Source organism: Talpa europaea (genome assembly GCF_964194135.1).
Source record: "Talpa europaea genome assembly, chromosome: 7".
Taxonomy (NCBI): Eukaryota; Metazoa; Chordata; class Mammalia; order Eulipotyphla; family Talpidae; genus Talpa; species Talpa europaea.
Genome location: NC_140074.1, coordinates 8,678,992 through 8,703,103, shown reverse-complemented (window position 1 = coordinate 8,703,103; position 24,112 = coordinate 8,678,992). Strand labels below are relative to the sequence as shown.

Here is a 24,112-nt window from a genome sequence, read left to right as displayed (position 1 = left end):
AAGGTCACAGAGCTAATAATTGCAGAGCCATGACTAGATCTCATATAGTGTGGTATTTAAGTGCTTTTTCTACCACATGAAATGTTCTATACACAAACTATGAGCGACTGCTTTTATTTTCTTGTGTAAAAATACACAGGCATTTCTAAAAAAGCTAAATAACCCAGTACTTACTTTTCAGTTACAGACTCTGCAGAAGGCCCGGCAGCATTCTGACCATTAGTGCCAACCTTCCCCACTTTCTTCACAGTCTCCAGAGCTCTTAATGTGCTATCAGTACTACGTGGGATTAGCTGGGAAACACTGTTTTCTGCATTTGAAATTCCATTTGTACTTGGAACAATTTTCCCCGTTGTTTCAGTACTTCCTATGACAGAAATGACATTTCCGGCTGTGGTTGTGACAGTGTTGTTTACACCAACTTTATTTAGGAGAGGAAATGTTCTTACAGTCGCATTGATCTTTTTGTTCCTTAATCGATACCTGTTACAAAAGCAATCAGTGCATCGGTGAATAGTTCACTAAACTTTATGGGGAAAGATTTTAAAAGCAAACAAGTTTCTTCAGCTAATTACCAAATACAGTCTACATCAAACCATGCAATGATAGATTGCCACACGAAAATATATATATGCCATTAGTACAAACATTCTTATATACAAACACACACTTGTATATACAGACACATAATAAAGTAGGCAAAGTACATGTATTCAAAAAAGACTTCGGAGGGAGTGGAAAGAGATCCTTTCAAAAATTTTGTATAACTGGAACATAAAGTATACCATGTCAAAATGAAAGGAACCTTACCAAATTTAGCTGAAAATGTAGAATGAAGAGAAAAAGTAAACAAGAGTTGAAAGAATTCTGTTGTTACCAAATTGATAAAGCATTATGTAAATTTAAAGAAAAAAAAAACTCTCTTAAAAACAATTTTCAAAAGGCAATTTGGTGGCATGGAGGGGCCTGTGCTCTCCTCAACATGCTCTCTGAAACCTGCTCTTCATTCTTCACATCAAAGGTTCTTGTACAAAATGCCCAGCTGCTCCTTGCTTTCCATCCTCAAAGAACAAATCCCAGACATCCTTAAGATTGTTCTGGCAGGCAAAAAGTAAAGTTTTAATTATAAGTCTTAAAAAAGAATTATGAAAACTAAAACCTTAACCAAGGGAGGTAAAGTAAATGATAAGTAGGGCCACACCTTGGACTCCTCGCATATAGGCACTTAAAGACTTGGACTTAGAATCTGAACCTCATTATTTGGAAATAACAACTATTTCCTATTCTTTTTAAAATTATGCATTAACTCCATTATGTATTTACTCCCTCCCTTAACCCAACTCAGAACCCATTATCTACCTTAATTCCTCCCTTATGAATCCCTTTAACTCCCTTAGCCCACTCCCCTGTTGAACTCACCTGGTAAATACCCCAATCCAATTCTTCACTATTCTCTTATTTTGTGCCTGCTCCCAAGCAGCTGAATGTTGCTGGAGGAAAATCATGCAGTCATGCTGTCTAGACTCCCTTCAATATTATGATCAACTATTAAAATGGCCAAGCAATATATTAATATACTTCTCTACTAAATTCACTTTCCCATCTCTAATATCCTTTCCCCCTCCATGCTCCAGTCTTCCATAGCTGATGATATTGCCTCCCATTCACCAGAAAAATAGATGAAACCAGGGCAGAACTATTAATCTTTCCACTACCATCCTACTGCATCTTTAACTGCACACACCTCCTAAACTGAGGGATGAAGAGTTCCCTAAGGCCTCTCTTTCCACCTGGGTTCCAACAAAGACCTGTTTCTTTACTCCTGTAATTATTTTTTTTCTCTAATGCAATCTCACCTCATCAGGTATCTGTTTAAATGTTATATTCTCTGAAATCCCTCCCAAATCATCTTATCTAAAATATCTCCCCAGCCCAATCTTTCTCTTTACACCTTGTGTAAAGTACCTTAGCACCAATTGGTACCAGATATTGTTTTCTATTTATTTATATTGATCTTCTCTACTACAACCTAAGCCCCACAAGTGATGAGTTTTTCCTTTTTTTTTTTTCCCTTCCCCATTTCAAAAGGACAGGTCTATTAGGAAAAACAAAAGAGAAGACACTTGCACAGATACAAGTGTGCAGAAAGAGCTGCCACGGCTGCTTTGCAAAGGAAAAGGTTTGTGAAAAGAAACACCTGCATAGTCACAGGTCAGTTTTTCCTTTCTTGTTCACCTCTCAATCTTTACACATAGTACACGGCCTGGTGCATATTAAAGTGTTCAAAAGTACTTGTTGCATGAATGTGAAGTAAGCCTCATACTCATATGGGCAAGAAAACTACTGATTTTTCCACCCCAAAGCATTTCACATCTCAATAAAAGACACTACTCCGTTATGCAGGCCCCAAGCCTTGGAGTCATCCTTGATTCCTCCCTTTTCTTTGGACCAAATATTCACTGTATCAGTTCTATAAAATCTGTGCTCAAAATATATCCCAAATCTGACAGTTTTTCATTCCATTACCATAGTCCTAGAACAAATGACATATTTCATGCCTGGATCACTGTCACAGTTTAACTGGCCTCTATCTATGCAAAATCTAGAGTAACATATTTCTAAGACAAAAATGTAAAATCTCATGGTTCCACTTGAATAAAATTCTACAATAAATTCCAGAATAAAATCCAAATTGCTTCTCATGGTCCATGAAGCCAGTATGACCTGTTTACCTTTTTTTTTTTTTTTTTAATTTTCTAGAGGCATGTCTTATTTCTTTACTTATTTGTTTGTTTTGTTTTATACATGCACTGGGTACAGTCAGAAGCGCGGGAGGGTGAGAGAATTCACCAGAGCCAGAGCGGGGAGCAGAACAGGCAGAAGGACCGAAGTACACTGCTGAGGGGAGCAGCGGGCGGCAGGAGAGGTCTGCGCGCCATGCGGGACCCTCCTCCGGTGGCCGAGGAGCAGCCGGGAATCGAACCAGAGCCGCAGAGGTGGCGGGCAGCTTCGCAACCCAGCGCTCAACCGCTGCGCCACTGGGGAGGCCCTGACCTGTTTACCTTTTTAATCATATTTTTGTCTTCTCACTCCCTGTTCTGATTTAATTTCTAATTCCTAAATATGGCAAGCTTATTTCTATCTCAGACTTTTGTAGTATTTTTCTTAGTAACTGAAATTGTTTGTTTATATGTCCATTACTGTACTCTCCCTACAGAAGCACCTTAAATAGTACTCATCATTTTTACAAATGCTTATTGAGCTGGTTGGTCCCAGGTTCTTTTTTTTTTTTTTTTTTTTTTTTAATGCAAGCACTGGGTATAGTCAGAAGCACGGGAGGATGAGAGAATTCACCAGAGCCAGAGCAGGGAACAGAACAGGCAGACTGATGAAATACACTGCTGAGGGGAGCAGCGGGAGAGACAGGAGAGGTCTGCGCGCCATGTAGGACCCTCACCCTGCGGCCGGGGATCAAACTGACGCTGCAGAGGCTGTGGGCAGCTTCGCAACCCAGCGCTCAACCGCTGCGCCACTGGGGACGCCCTGGTCCCAGGTTCTTGACACCCTCCAAAAAAGCAGCAATTCTTGGGAACAGGATTCCAACACCCTACATTCTAAAATGTACTCACAGAGATACTTATTCTTAGTAAAGATTGTTGGGTACTTACATTTTATTTGTTTAGTGAGATGTATAGTAGAGAAAGCAAGCAGGGTTAAGTTAAATTACTTAAATTCAGTAAAGTTGGCTGAACTCCTGGTGTATTTCACAGATTAAGACAATGTCTGTACCCTCAAAAAACATTTTCTACTTCCTTATTCCTATATATTACCCTGTTTTTAATTCTTGTTTTTCTTTTTTTGTAATAGCAACAGAAAGTACGAAGCTGGTTGGAAATAAGAAATATGAACTGCAGGTTATTTCCCTTTTTAATATAAATATTTTGAATTTACATAACACATACATTCTAGGAGCAGAAAATATAAGGATGAATAATCCACAGGATAAATGAAGTCCAGTGAAAATATACATATACAATAAATAATTGCAATGTAGTAAGAGAACTCACAGTAATCAAGTTACCATGTAGACAGTATTATGGCAGCACAATAAAGGAAGTAATTGACACTGTCTGGGGAAACCAAGGAAGTCTTCAGAAGGAAGGTGACATATGAATGTAGTTAGGAACAAGAGTTTTCCAAAAAGAGAAAGGAAGAACAGCATATGACATACAGCAAATAAGAGTTTCAAGGGAAAGACAATGGAAAGTATTTGTATAGTAGTTAAGTGATGTACCATAAGGAAAAAAATAAGGAATGCAAAAGGTAGAATAAGGCTAGAAAGCCAGATTGAGACTACATCCTATAATGTACTAAAGAACAATTAAGAAGTTAAAGCAAGATGGACATGACTAGACAACTTATTTGCAAAAGAAAATCTTTGAGACAAGGAAATGTAAGAGATTAGGATAGAGACACATGCAGAGGGAAGACCACACGAAGACACAGTGAAACTATGGCCACCTACAAGCTATGGAAAGACCTCAGAAGAAACCAATCCTGTCAACATGCTGATCTTGGCCTTCTGACCTCCAGATTGTGAGAAAATAATTTCTATGAAAGTCAAAAAACAGAAGCACTAATATGGATAAATTGGATAAACATATGTGCAACACTAAAAATGGTACCTGGCACAAATGTGACCATTAATTTGACTATTATTGATACTACTACTATTGCCACCACCACTATCACCACTGCAACCACTACCACTACTATAAATTCACATAAGAGATATAAAGTTCTGAAGCAGGTACTGAAGACAGAGAGTAAGAAGCCAAGCTAAAGATTTTATAAAAGGTAAGACGGAGGGCCTCCCCGGTGGCGCAGCGGTTGAGCGCTGGGTTGCGAGGCTGCCCGCGGCCTCTGCGGTGCCGGTTCGATCCCGGCTGCTCCCCGGCCACCGGAGGAGGGTCCCACATGGCGTGCAGACCTCTCCTGCTGCCCGCTGCTCCCCTCAGCAGTGTACTTCGGTCCTTCTGCCTGCTCTGCTCCCCGCTCTGGCTCTGGTGAATTCTCTCACCCTCCCGCGCTTCTGACTGTACCCAGTGCATGTATAAACAAAACAAACAAACAAACCAGCAAACAAATAAATAAAGCATGCCTCTATAAAAAAAAAAAAAAAAAAAAAAAAAAGGTAAGACGGATTTTCAGCAGGAACACCAGTCTTCTCTGACTTTTCAAGTCTGAATGCTCCTAAGGAAGTTTCTCTAAAAAGCTCGATTTTAGCTAGAAAGCTCTATTTCAGATATGAACAAGTTCTATTTATCTCCATTAGGACAACTGCCCATAGGAGAAGAGAAAGACAACATCAAAAAAGAACATTAATAAGGCCAAAAGCCGTTAAAAGAAAATGTATCTCTTTACCATTTTTACCTGGGAATTTGCTGTTATCTTCAACTGAACCTGAGCAAGTAAGATTGTACATAGGGGTACCGTCATCCTACACAGGCGCTTAACAGAAACATGAGTTGCACTTATAAAGAAGTCGAAATATGACCTCTGAATTAACAGTCTAAATCACTCAGCATGCATGCACCCAGAAATTAGGTATGTTTTTTTTTTAAATGATGATTTTGCAATCCAAACAGCTTTAATGACAATGTGAATGTCATTAAATCTTTGAAACTTATCACAAACCTTAAGACTGCAGTAGCATTTTCATAGTGACCAAAAATTAAGACAATTTCATAACTTACTTTTCAAGCTCTTCCTGAGAATGGGCAAAAGTACAATTTGTCCCTCGTGGACACCCTCCTTGCTGTCGCAGATCTCGGCACATGCTAGTCTTGTATTTGCTATTTGGCTGAGGCTACAAAAAGTAAACAGTGTATGGAGAAGTGAAGATTCCAGTTGCTATTCAGTCTTGGCAGAATTTTATGATTACATCTTTGATTTTTTTTTCACATAAGTATTCTTGTGCTAAGACAACTACCGCCCCACTGATCCCCGTGATGACGTCATGCAGCATAGCCCCACGCCAACACTGTAAACATGCCCTCTGAAGATGTTCCAAAACTGGCTCAAATGTTATGTCTATTTAATCACTCAACACCCACCAAAAAAAGGATTTTTTATAGTTTGCTATTAAAATTCTGATACCAAAATTAATTTTAAAAGCATTTAAAAGTCATAAGCTTTGTCACCTTAAACTTTCCTACAAAAAATACAAGGTAATTTCCTCTGAAAGTAAAAAATTAATAACATTTATTAATAAAATTGAGGGTAAAACTTCTTAGGTGTGGCACTGTTTAAATTCATATAATGAGCCAAAATACAAAACCCTGATCATAACTGCTATAATTTGCATCAAAATCTAAGATGTTATTACTACTATTGTGACCCTAATGAAGATGAAACATTTATTTTTCAGTGGTTATTTGGATGTTATAATGTCTCTAATGGAATTAAAAGAGCAGAAAAATCACTTTGGAATAGATTTTATTCCATTGCTGTCACTTACTGCTACCAAGATCTGAGATATGTTACTTAACCTCTTTAAATTTCAGCTCAGGAACAGCAGTTATCTTGCAAGTGGCTGTGAGGATCAGAAACAGTATGTAAAATATTGAACATAGGGACTGGCTCATAGTAACTTAATAAATGGATGTTTTTATATGAGTAAGTTGATGACCTTAAAGAACTTCTGAAGTATCCTGAAAATCACATACATTTACAAATAGAGATTCATTTGTGTGACAGCAATGGAAAGAAAACAGAATTAGACAAAATGTTACATTAGAAAAGATTTAGACAAAATGTTTACAAGGAATCAATGATCTATACTTGGTCAAAAACGTCTGTAGTGAGCACATTCATATTCGAGATACTCTTCATACTGTTGCTGTGCTATCCATTATTTATAAGGCACACTAATTTTTGAGTTCCTCCCAAAAGAACAGAGACAATAAAAACTTCTATGACAGTAGGGTCACACAAGGAGTCTATCAACCAAACATCTTGTTCAGGATGAGTCTTTAAGGACAGCAGCAAGGAGAAATGCAATGAACGTGCTTACCTGAGGTGTCTCATGGCCTTTTCTACTATAATTTTGTATGAAGTCTACCAGGCCATGAACCACTGTCTTAACAGCAACCATTGCATTTTCCAGCTGCTCCCAAGTTGGTGAAACAGCATCTGAAATAAGCCACCAAGAGGTGAGGTTTGGAGGAGGGAAGCAGAGAAGACCTCATTAGCAGTAATTCTTTTGTGTTATTTATCTCAAAGGTTAAAAAAGTATAAGCAATTGAGCATTTTCCCACATACCTGGATTAGGATCTATATTTGCAAGAAGTTCTAAATGAGGCCTCAGTCTATTTAAGTTAGCTGGGTCACCTGTTCTTTGCAAAACAATTGTCAGTTCCTGGACACTCTTTGCAAATGATTCTGGAGACTGCAGCTAACAAACAAAAAGCAGAATGGTTTTTACTCTCATTCTTATGATACATCTTTATTCAAATACTTTGATTCAGTCAGCATATAAAATAGGTTTTCAAGTGTCTTCAGATTCCATAGTAGGAGTATCAATGATGAATTAAGTTTCACCTCAGAATCTGCCCTATGAAATTCATCATTAGACACTTAGAAAACTGATTTATAAGCTGTATTAACTCTCTAGGGTCAGAATGAAGATAAATGACACATTTTGTAAGCCAGGTTGCTTTTATGCTAGTATCCTGTATTTGCTTCCTGTTGCCCTCCTTAATTTATTTAGAATGTTAAAAAAAAAAAAAAGAAAAAAAGATGATTTATAAGAGCCTGATATTTAAAAACATAGCAGCTAGGCCTCCCTGGTGGCGCAAGGGTCTAAGCACTGCACTATGAGGCAATCCGCAGCCTCTGCAGCACGAGTTCGCTCCCTGGCCGGCCAGGGAGAAACCCACCTGGTGAGGCAGACCTCTCCTATCTCGCCCACTGCTCCCCTCAGCAGTGTGTTTCAGTCAGTCTGCCTGTTCTGTTCCCCGCTCTGTCTCTGGTGGATCCTCTTACCCCCCCCCCCCCGCATCTCTGACCTATACCCCAGCTCTTGAATACATACATATATACACACATACGTACATTCATACATAAAAACACAGCAGCTAGGTTGCCTCTTTAGTCCCTCTGTATTATAACAGCAACAATACAAAATCAGCATCTCTAATTTCACAAACCTTATCAATGATAGACTGCATGTGCGATTTATGTGCCAGGTCACCATACAGAAGAGAGGACCACTGTTCAGGTGAAATACGGAGTCCTGCTTCCATAGCAATATGAACAATCTGGGCATCGTGTTCTCTGCGTAACGCCTCATAACTACGAAATTCCTCCTTTAACTGCATCAGGGAAGAATCTTCATCCCTTTTGGTAACCTGAAAAATAAAAAGGAGGAAAAAAAAACAAAACATCAGAATTGATCTGCCCCACCAATTCTGTTTTGGGGAGCTTGAGATGGGAGGGTACCGACTACATATCAGATACCACACAAAGAAGATAATGTTATCACATATTCTTTTTGGAAAAAGTAGAATTTATATAAGCCAATACATAGTCCTGCCTTCCTTCAACGAGCTCAGTAGCTAGAAGGGAAGAGAACTGTAAACAGAAAATTATAGTATATGTTATTATAGAGCTCTATGGCAACATAAAGGTAAGACAACTAAAGCCGGGGTAACAGAGAAGGTTTCTCCCAGATGAAGGCCACATGAATTAAATCTTGAATAAATATTTCTATCGGCAAAGAGTGAGGACAGAAATATCGATATTAGCAAGTGATACTAAAGAGAAGCACAAAAGAGCTGAGTACATATAATTAAAGGACAAGATATAAGCCAGAGAAAAATAAGAGGGCCTTGTATACTTTGGTGAGAAAGTTGGATATTATCCTGAAGGAAATGGGAAGCCACTGAGAACTTTTAAGTAGATGAGAGGCATACTGAAAGGTAGGTATATATTACCACTACTACAGATAGGATGATTAAGAAATTCTCTGCCACCAAAAATGATCATTAGGGTTATTTATACAGCTTTAATCTATACCTGACGTAGTAATAAGAAAACATAAATTCAAAGTTAGTTTCACATGTCCTAGTTAAACTATTTGTCCAAATGTACAAGTATATGGCTAAATAATTTCCGCAACGGATGATACATCCTTATTCTTGAGCCACTCAATCTTGCTAGTGGCCACAGTGAAATCTGAAACTTGGTTAGGAATCAAATTATCTGGGATTAGTTCAGTCTCTAAAATTTAAGACTGAGTAATTCCAATTACACAAAACAATGATTTTCTCATGAGTAAAATGTAAAATTCCCCAGAAAAATCTCTCTGGTTCTCTCTCTTGCTGTTATTGGTACATAGGACTATAGTTAACATGCTCCCAAAAGCAGGAACTCAAGTTAAATAATGTATTTAAAAATACATTACAGAAAACTTTTAGACACCCAAAATTCCATTCAACATCGTCTTTGATATAACTTAAAGCAAGAGCACAGTTTAACCTAGAAGTCACAAAAATGTGAATTCCACCATAACTTGGAGAAAAACGGGGTGGGGGGAAGAGGAATTATCAACCTAAAAAAGAGAGAAAGAATGAAATGAAACATAGAATGAATAAGAATGGTAACCCTGATGAAGCAAAATGCAGTACAGGGGGTGTCTCACCTACAGCCTAAGTATCTATCGACCCGAGTAGTGAATATGGACACAGGTCATCAAGAAAGTCTACTCCTATTAAAGATCTAATAACATCCATCAAAATTACTCACGAAGTTTTGAAAACTACAATTTCAGGTCCACAGAATCAGAATCCCAGACTTTGAAGACCACATAATTAAAAAGTATAGTAGGCCTCCCTGGTGACGCAACCTATGAAGCGGTCCGCAGCCACTGCAGTACAAGTTCGATCCCCCGCCAGGGAGCCACCCACATGGCGCAGCAGACCTCTCATGACTCACCCGCTGCTCCCCTCAAGAATGTATTTCAGTCAGTCTGCCTGTTCTACTCCCCGCTCTGTCTCTGGTGATTCCTCTCACCCCCCACACCTCTGGCCTGTACCCCAGTTCTTATATGCATAAATAAATAAATCTTTAAAAAAAAAATAGAAAGTATACCAAATCAGGATATCTGTGCATGGGCTCTAAGAACGTACACTTTTAAAAACTCCATAGGTGATTCTGATATATAGTTTCAGTTGAGAACCACTGCGTTAAACATTAAAATCATTAATTATTCATGTTGATTCCATACTAGCAAGCAAAGGTTTGACACTCTTTTATAGGAAAATATCAGTAACATGACAATTCAATTAATTTTAGAGTCACACTTCTATTACAAATTAAGAAAGTGGATCATTTGTTTTATGTGACTTTGGTTAGGGTGATTCTGCTCCTGAGGAAAGGATCTGTAATACACACCCACAAAATCCAGCTCTCTGAGTCAAGGAAAAGACGTTCAACAATAGGGAGTTCACAAGAGTAATGAGCCCTTTGGCAGTTAAGTCAGCACCAAATCCTTTTATTCATGTAAACATTGCTGTAACATTTTAAACTACAGGGCAGTAAGCCCTGTAAAATAAAACTGAGAGCATAAAATTGACCTGTTTTCTAAACTAGTGTTACCCAAACGTTAGATCAGCAGCAGCTATAACATGAAAATAAACTAAAAATCAGCATGATACTTAAGAGGAAAAAAACAAAATTAAACGAGTAATACACTGTGTGACAACCTAGGCAGTCACTTCAAGATGACAAGCAATCTCTGTAATGTAGGTGCTTAGCCAAAAAATAAAATGCTTGCGGAACTAGAGATTCATTTGAATTGTTGCCCTAAGGACACAACATCCAACACTGTAACTAGCAGGCAGGCAGGCAGGGTCCATGCCTCATTTTCGAAGATCAGTAAACCCATTCCTATCATCACTTCCTGTTACCTCAAATTAAACAGTCCACCAAAAAACCTTTTCCTGTCTTTACTGTTTTCACTCTTGAGGCTTTAAAACCAGCAAAAATAACCCAAATAAGTTATGGTTCAAACATAGACATTTTCCTTTCATAGAAGCCAATTCCTTAGGCTTTTCTCAAGACACAACCAGCAATCTACACTCTGAAAACATGCAGAAATCTCAAGGACTTGGTTTACTTTGCATTCCTTTCAGTACCTGTCACTATTCACTAGCCTATCAATCAATAAAACTGTATTTCTAAATATCTTTAGGATTTTTTTAAAGATTTATTTATTTATGCATACAAGAGCTGGGGAACAGGCCAGAGATGCAGGGGTGTAAGAGGATTCAGCAGAGACAGAGCGGGGAACAGAATAGGCAGACTGACTGAAACACACTGCTGAGGGGAGCAGTGGGCAAGGCAGGAGAGGTCTGCCGCACCATGTGGGTAGCTCCCTGGCCGGCCGGGGATGGAACTCCTGCTGCAGAGGCTGCTGAGGCTGCGGACTGCTTCTTAGTGAGGTGCTCAACCCCTTGCTCCACACCACGGAGGCCCTGTCTTTGGGATCTTATCTTCCCTCTCCATCCAACAAACAAAAACCACCTAAATGTAGAGTGGAGCAATCTCAATTTTCTACCCGGATTCCTAAAATAACATATAGGCCAACTTCAATTTAAAGGCTTTAATCTAGTCACCATAGAGACTGCAATAACAAAAATAATGGAGAAGTTAAAACATTTACTTACTCTTATGAAGTTTTCAGTGTAGTTCCTAAATCCCCTTTAAGATGGAAATTATAAATGAATTAGTCTTCTTTAATCTACTTTTACCAACACAAGAATTAAGTTTAGCAAATGATTTCCTTATGTTCTGTTTTGTATTGACACCTTCATGCAGGTGTTCTTATTCCCAAAAAGTAGTCCTTACGGCAACAATTCAATCAATGCAGCAGAGTAAAAAAAAATGTCCCTTTCAATTCTTGTAAACATTCTGCATTTCTGGGTCTTTAGACTGGTTAACATCCATCCTAGGTAGCCTGTGTCTGACATACAGGCATGTAATTTTCAGATGGTTGCTTATGACATACCTTAAAACAAGAAGCTCGATACAGTAGTTGCACAACATGACCAATACTTGTTTTTGATGCCTGAGGAAATCTTGGTTCTAGTCTTTGCACAACAAAAAGTACCAGAACTTTCCTTGAGAGAGCAGAACCATCTTCTAAGGCGAGCAACACCAGCTTCAAGGCCTCTTCCTGCATAGCTAGAAGTGAAGAGCATTAAGTTCATGACAAGTGAGGAACCTGGCAGATTATGTCTGTCACAGACTTCTTTAGGTGTTAGTTTATGATGGTTCCTTATCTAGTCTGCATTTAATTAGCACAGAGAAACCATCACTTATATACAAATATAGTTTAATCAAATAAAAGATAACATGCTACTAAACAACCAACAGAAACACAAGTAAAGAAAACTTAGAATATATGCTATAGATATTTAATAATCAACTTGCTAATGAAATGTTAAAGTAGGGGAAAAGCCCTCATTTATAAAAGACACAGAGGTACACTGACATTTGAGGCTGCAAATTTGTGATATTTCTAATTTGAACATTTCTTTCCTAAATTTATTAGCTGAAATTCAGCTAGAAGAGGAACCTATACCCAACACCCTGAGGAATTGTCCTTGAAACAGCATGTAATGGCAGTAAAAACAAGTTTGTTTTTTTCTAACTCTTTTCCAATTTTGAAAATAACATGTCGGTGCCATAGCAACTGCCAAAGATAACCAATTAATTTTTTGTGAACTACCATTACAAAAATCACGGCTTTTTATCTATTTTATGCCTTACAATCCATCATAGTCATTATTCACTTTGAAGTTCAAGTTGTTCCATCTATGTCCTGTGGGAGCCCCTTTAAATTCACTTCCGTCTCCTTCTGTCAAGATTCCAGGTTTCTCAGATAGTTTTTTTGCTTTCTAGTCTAAGACTCTCCGGGCTCACCTTATATGTTCCTATTCTAGAATTACAATAAGACATTTATCCAGTAAGTTCCTTCTTTTTAGTGGGAAATGGCCATAATCTAAGTGATTCTTGTTCTCATATTGTTAATTCAATTTTAATACTACGGGGTTTTTATATAAAATTATTTCATTTCATACTTGTGATTTTTTTTGAATAATGAAAATCTTGGTTTTTTTTTTTTAAAGATTTATTTTTGTGTCGAACAACTGGGGTGCAGGCAGGAGGTGGGGAGGGAGAGGTGAAAGGATTAACCAGAGACAGAATGCAGAGCAGAACAGGCAGATCTACTGAAATACAATGCTGAGGGGAGCAGCGGGCGAGACAGGAGAGGTCTGCTGCATCACATATGAGTTAGCTCCCTGGCAAGGGATTGAGCTCAGACCATAGTGGTGATAGCGCCGAGACTTAATCCCTAGCCTACCAGGGAGGCCCATATATTGCTAAACTTTTAGATTCTATCAATCTGAGAGATAAGAAATGGTATTTCAGTATTAACTTTAATGTATACTACTCTTAATATGAGCAAGTTTGAGTATCTTTTTATGTTTCAGTGCAATTTATATTATTTATTTATGCATACAAGAATTGGGGTACAGGCCTGAGGTGTGGGGGGTGGGGTGAGAGGATTCACCAGAGACAGAGTGGGGAGCAGAACAGGAAGAATGACTGAAATACACTGCTGAGGGGAGCACCAGGCAAGACAGAAGAGGTCTGCTGCGCCATGTGGGTTGCTCCCTCGCCGGCCAGGGATTGAACTTGTGCTAGAGAGCCTGCGGATAGCTTCACAGCAATATGTTTAACCCCTTGCGCCACCAGGGAGGTCCCTATCTTTCAAGTTTTAAAAACAAATTTTTTTTTCTTCTTCAGAAAACTTGCTTTTTCTTTATTTAATAGCTGTGTAATCTTAGGTATCTCTTTAACTCTATTTTCCGATTGTAAAATTGGATCTGTGTCACTTCTTCTGAAGGTCACTGAGGACTAACTGAGAAATTTATTCTGAAATATTACAGCTATATCATATATGTTATGATTTACAAAAACTGGTTGTCTTTATTATGTCAAGGTTTTTATGTATAAATAAAAATGTGTTGAATCTGGAAATTCTCATGTTCCTCTAGAAACTGGCATACTCTAGTCCTCATAAACAATAAGAAAGGTAAATGAGGGTTCTATCTTACCTGGCCCTAGAAATTGGCATCCTCGAGCCCTGACAGCAGCCCATAGGTTGGCAGACAACTGCTGAGGGTTCTGGTGCTGCAAAATTAGTTCTGTTACTGTTCTTTCTCCAAGTGAACGAGCTGCCCGCATGGCTCTTACACGACCTTCTTCTTCCACCAATTGACAGTTTACAAGTGTCACCAGTTTCCTTTGCATTGGACGACTCAGTGCACTCTGGTTCAAACTAGCTACACCTTTAGGAAAAAGGAAACTAAAGTTTTTTCACTTAAAAAAAGACAAATCAAGTTTTACTATCTGAATTCAATTAAGCCACAATTCCAAATGAGTCCTCCATAAGGTACTTTCATTTTTTTAATCAATGAATATTTTATCTGTTTATTATTGTTCTGTGATATGAAGAATTTACTTTTTATTTACTTCAATTTTTTTTTTTTTGGTATTCTTTTTTTTTTTTAATTTATTTTTTTATGTATACAAGAGCTGGGGTACAGGCCAGAGATGCGGAGGGTGAGAGGACTCACCAGAGACAGTGGGGAACAGAACAGGCAGACTGACTGAAACACACTGCTGAGGGAAGCAGTGGGTGAGACAGGAGAGGTCTGCTTCACCATGCCGGCTGGAGATGGAACTCCTGCTGCAGAGGCTGTGATTGCTTCATAGTGCGGTGCTTAACCCCTTGCGCCACCAGGGAGGTCCCCTTTTTAGGTATTCTATTCCCTAGGTTGTATGTGTGCCCCTCAAAACAGTATTTAGTTTTTTTTAGCCTGATCTCCATTTTTAAAACTATTAAAGGTAATTTTAAAGGTGAATGAATGAAAAATTTAATCCACAAGTAATGACTGATAAAAACTTATTTTTTTTAACCATATACAAGACAGCATATTGCATAATGGTAAGCTCTTAAATCCTACTCCCTTTTCTTGACTCAAGGATATTGCTTCACCATTTCTTCCCTCATCCCCCATAGCATCAGTTTTTCCCTAACTAGTTCCATCAGCACACAAGAATAAGAAGCATGCTGCTTATGCCATCCTAAAAATCCTTTTTATGGATCTCTTTATCAGCTCTGCTCCATTTCTTTCTTCCCTTCTGCTGTGAATCTCCTAGAGTTTTCTATATTCACTATCTCTATTTTCTTCTTCTCTAGTTTTAAAACCTACTGCAATAGGTTTTTTGTTACCATCTCTTGACAAAACAGCTCTTAGAGGAATGGTCAATTCTCATTCCTTATCTTACTTGACCTTTCACAGAGCACTTAACAAAATTATCAAATCCTAACTACTTTGAACACTTGCATTAGTTAGCTTCCATAACACCCCATTCTCTTGGTTTTCATCCTTCTTTCCTTCCACTCTTACTTTGCTGATTTCATCTTTACTTCCTGACTTCTTCATGTTAAAGGGTCTCAGGACCCAGTTTTGCTTTCTTCTCTATCTGTACTCACCACTTAAGTGATCTTATTCAATCTTAATATTTTAAATACCATCAATATGTCCATGACTCCCATATCTACAGCTCCTACAGCTGATTCCTTAACATATACCCACTGGTTACTCAACTGTATCCAAGTGAAGATTTGCCATTTCAGACTTAACATGACGAAAATTGAACTGATCTTCTTACCTAAACCTGATCTATTTGCAGTATTCCTTACATAAGTTGATGGCAACCGCTCTTTTCAAGTACTCAAGTTTCAAATCTGGGAGTCACACGTAGCTCTGTTCTTTTTCTCATCCACACAGCCAATAATTTGGAAATCCTCTATCCTCAGTAGTAGTAATCTTGTCACATTAGCTTATAAACTGATTGAGTCCCTGCTTCTACCTTTGCCCTTCTATACTGAATTCTTAACAGAGCAGCTAGAGTAATCCTTTCCACATTAGTCAAATCATGTCACTTCTCCATTCAAAATCCTAGTTACTTCCCAGTTTGACTCAAGAGTAAAAGCTCAAGTCTTTAAAATGGACTGTAAGCGTAGAAATCACCTGGTTTCACTATATCTTATCCACTTACTGTTTATACTTTCTCCCTTTTCTAAAGCATAAGTACTATGAAAACATGCACTTTTACTAATGTATTACAAGTACCAAAATAGTGTCTGGCACTTAGTACATGTTCTTTTAGATATCCGTTCAATGAATGAAATAATAAATGAATGTGGTGGATGAACACGGTAAATTTTTCAAGGAAAACATAATCTGCAAAATACCCAACAGCGCAAAACACAGACCAGGTATAAAAAATAATTGGTTGATTCATTCAACAACTTCAAATCATGCCTATGATGTGCTAGTCATAATTACTAGGCATGCAGTGATAAAAAAAAAATTTCCATTCTGATCAGAGCACTTAAAATAATTTATTGTGCTTGTATGCCTATCTTCCCCAGTGGACTGTGGGCCTCATGAAGACTGGGCATCCTAACCACAATGTGTAATCAAAAAAAAATTTAGTGACTGATTGAATGAAACTGTCTTAATAGGAATTATCAAAACTAATACTGTTATAGTACTATTAACCAGTGACTATAAATATTACATGAATCTCAGTATGTAGTATGTCTGATGAATTCTTATGTTAATCACAATACTGGTTATTTTCACAAAGTAAAATTATAAATGTTTTCAATCAAAAAGTTTTCCATTACCTCTCTTAGCAAATTCATTTTCCAAACGTCAAAAGTATTTAATAGGCTATCAGTATCAAGTCATTCAAAACAAATTTATTACCAAGTCCTATCTCCCAGTGAAAACACTTTTATGAGCTTACCTTTACCTCCACTTAGTGGTTTCAAGTAGAGTGCTAAATCCTCCACACATTTCTTTGCAACCTCATAGTGTTTGTTCTCACCTAGATTACTTAACTTTATCGATTGATGATCTGGTACCTAAGAATAAAGAAAAATTAAAGAACATATTCATTCAGCTCACACACACAAGATTTACTTACACATTTGGTAATAATAATGGTGAGTATAAATTTATAATACAAACAATATAGCAAAGCAGTTTGAATAAAGTTAAAGGCAAACTGTTTTCTAAGAGCCAAGGATAATCAAACTTAATAGCAAGGGGTGGGTACATTAATGAATGGGAAAAAGCAGGTATTTAATGATATTATATCAATGTTAATTTCTTGGGGTTGATAATTATGCTATAATATGCTGTAATTTTAAAGGGGAAAATGGGAAACCAATACAGTTTCTCTGTACATATTTTGAAAGTTATTCTAAAAAGTATGTCAAAGTAAAAAAGTAGAGGTAAAAGATTTTTTTCTTTAGCACTTAGGAACGTCTTACTATGTAATTTACTTCCTATATTTATTGCTTATGGTCTGTCCCCTTTTGCAAGAATATAAGCACCACAAGACACTATTTTTTCAATAAAAGGTCAAAACTTAAGTATAAACTACAGCTTTGCCACTTCCTGAGTGATCTAGAGTAAATTATTTAATTGCTCCTTGTCATGGTTTCTCTATCTACAAAATGAAGATGAAAATCCCTATCTCATAGTGCCATTATAAAAGTTTAGTTTAATTTAAGAAATATTTGTATTTACAGAGTGCTTACCATGCATGCCAAGCACAGTTTTAGGCACTAGGCATCTATCAGTGAGCAAAACAGACAACAATTCTTGCCCTTGTGGAGCTTACATTATAGTGGAGAAGATAGGAGGCAGTCAATAAATAAAAAAGCATAATAAATAAATATGTAGTATGATGGAAGGTGCTCAGTAAAAATTTTACACCAAGGATAAGAAGTTTGGAAGTGCTGGCTGCAATTTTAACAAGTATGGTCAGGCTAGGCTTCCTTGCGAATCAAGACATTTGACTAAAAACCTGAAAAAGGAAGAGGAATGAATATTCTAGGTAAATACAAGAATCACTGCAGGGCCTCCCTGGTGGTGCAAGGGTTTAAGTCTCAACACTATGAAGCTATCAGCAGCACGAATTCGATCCCTGGCCAGGGAGCTAACCCACATGGCATAGCCGACCTCTCCTGTCTCGCCTGCTGTTCCCCTCAGCAGTGTATGTCAGCAGATCTGCCTGTTCTGTTCTCCATTCTGTCTCTGATGAATCCTCTCAGCCCCTACACCTCTGCCTACATCCCCGTTCTTATGTGCGTAAGTAAATAAAAATTAATCTTAAAAAAAAAAATTCCTGAGTCACAAAAAAAAAAAATCACAAATTTTGACCATAGCGCTTAACACACAAAAAATACAGGACCATAATGGAACTTACAGTTTTGCTTTATGACATTAAATACATTCAAGAAAATCAGGTACACAATATTTTTTATGTCTCAAATATTACTAAACATGCTTTGTACCCCTTAATGAACAACATCCTGTAATTATTACAGATAACAAATTAGTAAAATCTTGAAAACTTACCTGGGCTCCAACTAACTGGAGAAGTGCGAAGTTGACAGGAAGCACATCAATGTCTGTGTTGATGGCAGTCTGGTCAAAAGGACAAGCTTTACGATGGAGTTTATTCAAGCAGGTCTTGCAAACAGTGTGTGAACAACCTAAACTGATGGGTTTGTGCACATTCTCATCAAATTCATTATAGCAGATTGGACAGGACAGAAATTCTGTCCATTGAGCTGCCTGCACAGGCATTGTGGAAGCTGGATGCTTGGGTTAGGAGTCTAGCAGATCATTATTTTGCTGTGTAGTGTTTTATTAAGCTGGAAATGGACAAAAGTAAGAATAAACCAATTACTCATCATTCACCTTTTGAAAGTTAACTGCCAAAGTCAATCATCACAGTTTTAAATTCTAAAAACACTTCTAAATAATTTTGTATGCTTTGGATTTCTGTTACTTTAAATCTATTTACTAAATTAAATTTCGGAAACTCTGTCCAGAAACAATAGCCTGATAGTATTCCTTTCAACTAAACATATTTATATCAGTTTCTCATATAATAGTTCTCAATGCTTTCACACAGTTTTCTTAATGACCACATCAAATAAGTTAATAATATTAACTTAGATATTTCATTTTAAGGAACACAAATTACTTTTGCTAGAATTTTTAAAAAGTGGTTCCCTTGGATACACACCATCCCAAAACGTATTACAGTGTGGCCTGAGAGTAAACTTTCATAACTATTGATCCAAACAATATCCTATTGAGACAAGTTTTAAAAAAACTGCCTTGCCATCTGAATGGCCAAGTCAGTCAACTGGCAGTTTCACAAGGGGAAATTTCTGGTCAGGACTTGAGTAGGAGGCTAGCTGAGCCATTGAAAATCAAAATATAAGATTGTGACAGAGCTGTATGTCCACAAATTAAAGAATGACAAAGTAAAAAAGAAAAACTGTCATATATCTTGAATGTGGGTCCTTACAATACGCTGCGCAAAACAGATAGTTTAGTGGCGTGCGCGCGCACAAACACACACACACAGTACCAAAAACTGTCAAGTCCAACACACAAGATAAAGAATAAAAGTATACTCTCATCTACAATAATTCTAAGCAAAAAAAAAAAAAAGTATAAATTTTTATCTTTGATATGATTATGGTTTGGGAAGAATTATATATGCATATGATTAAAAGGCACATTAAGATTAAATGTTCCATAATTTTTGGTAAAATATTTAGTATCAAAACAATACTGTCTTGTACTTTAAAACCATTTTGATACCAAATTCAAATACACTACATTTCACAAATTTTCCATATCTTCTGATTCAAAACTTATGTAAGTCTGACAAATTCTGTCTGGTGAGCAAGAAATCTAGGTATATAGGGCAATTAAACAGTAAAACTTTATTTCATAAGAATATTTACCAACACAAACGTATTCGTTCCATAGAAATCAGCTGTTTAAAAAATGCAGTCAGATTCTTGGGCTTCCCTGGTGGCGCAGGAGTTAAAGTCTCAGCACTATCAAGCCACAGTCAGCCACTGCAGGCATGAGTGCAATTCCCAGCCAGGGAGCTGACCCACATGGCGCAGCAGACCTCTCACATCCCCCCCACCACGACCACCTCCTTTGGCTTAAATAAATATTTTATTTATTTAAGATAAATAAATAAAATCTTAAAAAAATAAAAATGTAGTCAGACTCAGAGATAAAAGTATATTACAGATTTTCCAATATCCCCACATTCAAATAAAGAATTCTATTGGCCCTTATAGGGCTTGTATGTTAACAAAAACTGAATGAAAAAAAAAATCAGAGGGATAAAGACAAACATCACATGATTTCACTCACATGTGGTACATAAACAAACAAGTGATCTAAATAAAACAAAAATAAACTATAAGACCAAATTAGTGGTTACCTAAAGGAGAAGGGGTTCTTCAGGCAGTCATTCACGTAAATGGGGGATATACTATGTGACGAATAGAATTGAACTTTTAGTGGTGAACTTGATATAGTATATACAGATATTGATTTATAATGATACATAACCAAAAATTGTTATAATGCAATGTTACTTCAATTAAAAAAAAACTTGGTAAAAATGAATTACAAAGCATGCTATATAAAAGCACCCCATATAAACTTTTCTTCAAATAGCTCTAATGCAAAGTACCTAATTTTTATTTTTAAACTGATCAAATCTTTCAAGTTATACTTACTTTATCTTACACTTTCAACCCTCGTAGGGGTCATAGCTATCAATACCATCCATATCAAAACCAGTTCACTGGTTTCCAACCTTGGAAATGAACACATCACTCACTCTTTGAAACTAGTATTTTTTTTTTTTTTAATAGAGGCATGTTTTATTTATTTATTTATTTGTTTGTTTTTTGTTATACATGCACTGGGTACAGTCAGAAGCGCGGGAGGGTGAGAGAATTCACCAGAGCCAGAGCGGGGAGCAGAGCAGGCAGAAGGACCGAAGTACACTGCTGAGGGGAGCAGCGGGCGGCAGGAGAGGTCTGCGCGCCATGTGGGACCCTCCTCCGGTGGCCGGGAAGCAGCCGGGGATTGAACCGGCGCCACAGAGGCCGCGGGCAGCTTCGCAACCCAGCACTCAACCACTGCGCCACCGGGGAGGCCTGAAACTAGTATTTTTAATGCTCCGTTTTCTAAGCTGTAAAATGAAACAAGGAAAAGGGCTCTAAAGAAGAATAAATTTTATCTAAAATCTACTGCTGGGGGCCCTAATTTAGTTAATAACTTGAGCCAATGAAGTATTTATGAAAATACAACACTGCATCTATTTATTCATAATGGCCATCTGTTTGGGAATGCTAACTTTATGGATTAGGGTATTACAGGTTACTGGATAAGAGGAAACAAATAGCAAACACTTTTCCTTAGTCAATTTTCCAAGATCACTCTGAAACCCTTTCAAGTTAGCTGGTGGAGAGGTAGGGTTTGGGGGAGGTAAGAGTCATTTCGGGGAGGTGTAGTCATTCTACATTTAGTGGAACTAATGTAGAAAAACTCTCATATTTTCACCTATTAGTTCACCTATAGCAGTGTTTCTAACTTCAAAATGCACTTGATAGTTTTGTTATAACATCCCATTTGATGTTTCTACATGTAGGAACACCAGAAACTTTAAATGTAATAGCTAAATTAATTCAAATAATTAACTTCTAATTGAAATTGAAAAACTTTTTTTTTTTAATAGAGGCATGCTTTATTTATTTGTTTGTTTGTTTGTTTGTTTTTGTTTATACAAGCACTGGGTACAGTCAGAAGCGCGGAGGGTGAGAGAATTCACCAGAGCCAGAGCGGGGAGCAGAGCAGGCAGAAGGACCAAAGTACACTGCTGAGGGGAGCAGCGGGCGGCAGGAGAGGTCTGCGCGCCATGTGGGACCCTCCTCCGGTGGCCGGGGAGCAGCCGGGGATCGAACTGGCGCCGCAGAGGCCGCGGGCAGCTTCGCAACCCAGCGCTCAACCACTGCGCCACCGGGGAGGCCCTGAAATTGAAAAACTTTGAAAGAAAATTTCTGCCAACATTTTAGTAGTAACTCTCCCTAATCTTCCTTCTTCTGTGTGTTAGGTTCTAACTTTCTTTTCTTTTTTTTTTTTTTTTTTTTTTTTTTTTGTGGGACCCTCGCCGGCGGTCAGGGAACAAACCTGCGCTGCAGAGGCTGAGGGCAGCCTGGCAGCCCAGCCCTCACGCCACCAGGGGAGGCCCCAGGTTCTAACGTTCTGATGGGAAAAGTATGAATTAAACTTTCCTGACTTGGTTAAAGTAATGGTTTCATTCAAAAAATTTTTTTTCTTCAATAGTTATCAATAAATTCTAGAATCCTTAATTAAGATAAAGACAAAATAAAATTTTACCTAGAACACAGAAGAAATTCACATGGTATATGGACCACTAAAATATTTAATTAGTAATGACAAAATTGAGCTTTCAGTCCTTTTAAAAAAGGTACTTTACATTTATCTAGAAAATATTTTGATAATTATAAAAAAATGACCACCTGTCATCTTTATAACTTAAAGATACATCTAAATAAACCATAGCAAGCTGGGAATATATATTGATGTGTAAAACTTCTATATTTATACTAACATACAATGAAGTTGAATCTATGGAAGTCTAAACTGCTAACAACATTTATAGTTAATACTTAAGTATTCATCATAAAGATACTCCCAGAACATGTCAAATTGAGATAATAAGGATTAAGAAAAGCCTAAACTAGATGTGTAAAGGGACTAGTTAAGAAAACCAGTCTAATTAAATTATTTCTAATAACTAATTTCAGCTGCTAGTTATTAAAATTAAAGATAACAAAGATAAAGCATAGAAGTGGGAAATGCTAAATTAAAGGTGGGATCTTAAACAGATTTTTACCCAAGTAATTTTTCAGACTAAGTTCTTTTCTATGATCACTAACTCATAAAATACAAGGGAGAATAAAGATTTTGTAATCATCTCTCAGATGATTACAAACCTCCTTATTAAACAAACTGCATACTAGCAAAGTACTTTCATTTTCTGTTATTAGTCCACCATGATGTTGTACAGCCAGTTCAAAACTATAACACCTTGTTTTAAAATGCCAGAATAAAGTGCACACCTCTTTCACTAATGTGTAATTAATACATACATACATACACACAGAGACAGATATATAGTATTTTATAATACTCTTTATAATGATTATGGTGCAGGCCTGTTAAGTGAAATACTGTTTTCATTCTACTTCACCCATGAAAAGAATCTAAGCTACAGAAATGGTCTGTCGCAGTACTTCTCAACTTAGAAACCTTAAAAATAATTAGTTTTGGAATTTAAAAAAATTTATTTAAAACATCACAGGTAGAATTTAGATCTTAAACTAGAAAAGAAATAAAACCAATGGCAGTATCTTTAAGCTCAAAAACTTAACATTCAAACATCAAATGGGTTGAAGAGAACTGGATAACACTTTTAAAAAATGCCATTACATGTGACTTTGTTAGGAAACATATATGACTCAAGTTTTATTTCTAAAACCATTATAGGGTTGAACTCAGTTTTTTAGTAAGAATGAGCTATAGGGCCTCCCCAGTGGTGCAGCGGTTGAGCACTGGGTTGCGAAGCTGCCCGCAGCCTCTGCAGTGCCGGTTCGATCCCCGGCTGCTCCCCGGCCACCGCAGGAGGGTCCCACATGGTGCGCAGACCTCTCCTGCCGCCCGCTGCTCCCCTCAGCAGTGTACTTCGGTCCTTCTGCCTGCTCTGCTCCCCGCTCTGGCTCTGGTGAATTCTCTCACCCTCCCGTGCTTCTGACTGTACCCAGCGCTTGTATAAATAAATGAATGAATAAATAAATAAATCTTTAAAAAAAAAAAAAAGAATGAGCTATAACTTGCAATGCTTTCTAGTAGGAGAATAAAGGGATAATTTCCATTTTAATTATTTTTTAAGATTTATTTATTTATTCATACAAAGAGCTGGGGTGCAGGCCAGAGATTGGGGGGGGGGGTAGTTTGAGGGATTCACCAGAAAC

At 37.4% G+C, this 24,112-nt stretch overlaps 1 protein-coding gene across 3 annotated transcripts in view; it reads right to left on the bottom strand.

Moving 5' to 3' along the window:
* Positions 1 to 18,809, bottom strand: part of RC3H2 (ring finger and CCCH-type domains 2) — a gene marked incomplete at both ends in the record, with an annotated part of 30,068 nt that extends 11,259 nt beyond the window's left edge. For all 3 annotated transcript variants that reach the window (XM_084239178.1, XM_084239179.1, XM_084239180.1), the window contains 9 exons: positions 175 to 483; positions 5,757 to 5,869; positions 7,076 to 7,194; positions 7,324 to 7,456; positions 8,211 to 8,411; positions 12,071 to 12,246; positions 14,187 to 14,420; positions 16,957 to 17,074; positions 18,579 to 18,809. In XM_084239178.1, coding sequence (XP_084095304.1) covers positions 175 to 483; positions 5,757 to 5,869; positions 7,076 to 7,194; positions 7,324 to 7,456; positions 8,211 to 8,411; positions 12,071 to 12,246; positions 14,187 to 14,420; positions 16,957 to 17,074; positions 18,579 to 18,809 — 1,634 coding nt within the window. The remainder of the gene's footprint in view (positions 1 to 174; positions 484 to 5,756; positions 5,870 to 7,075; positions 7,195 to 7,323; positions 7,457 to 8,210; positions 8,412 to 12,070; positions 12,247 to 14,186; positions 14,421 to 16,956; positions 17,075 to 18,578) is intronic.
* Between the last annotated feature and the right edge of the window lie 5,303 nt (positions 18,810 to 24,112).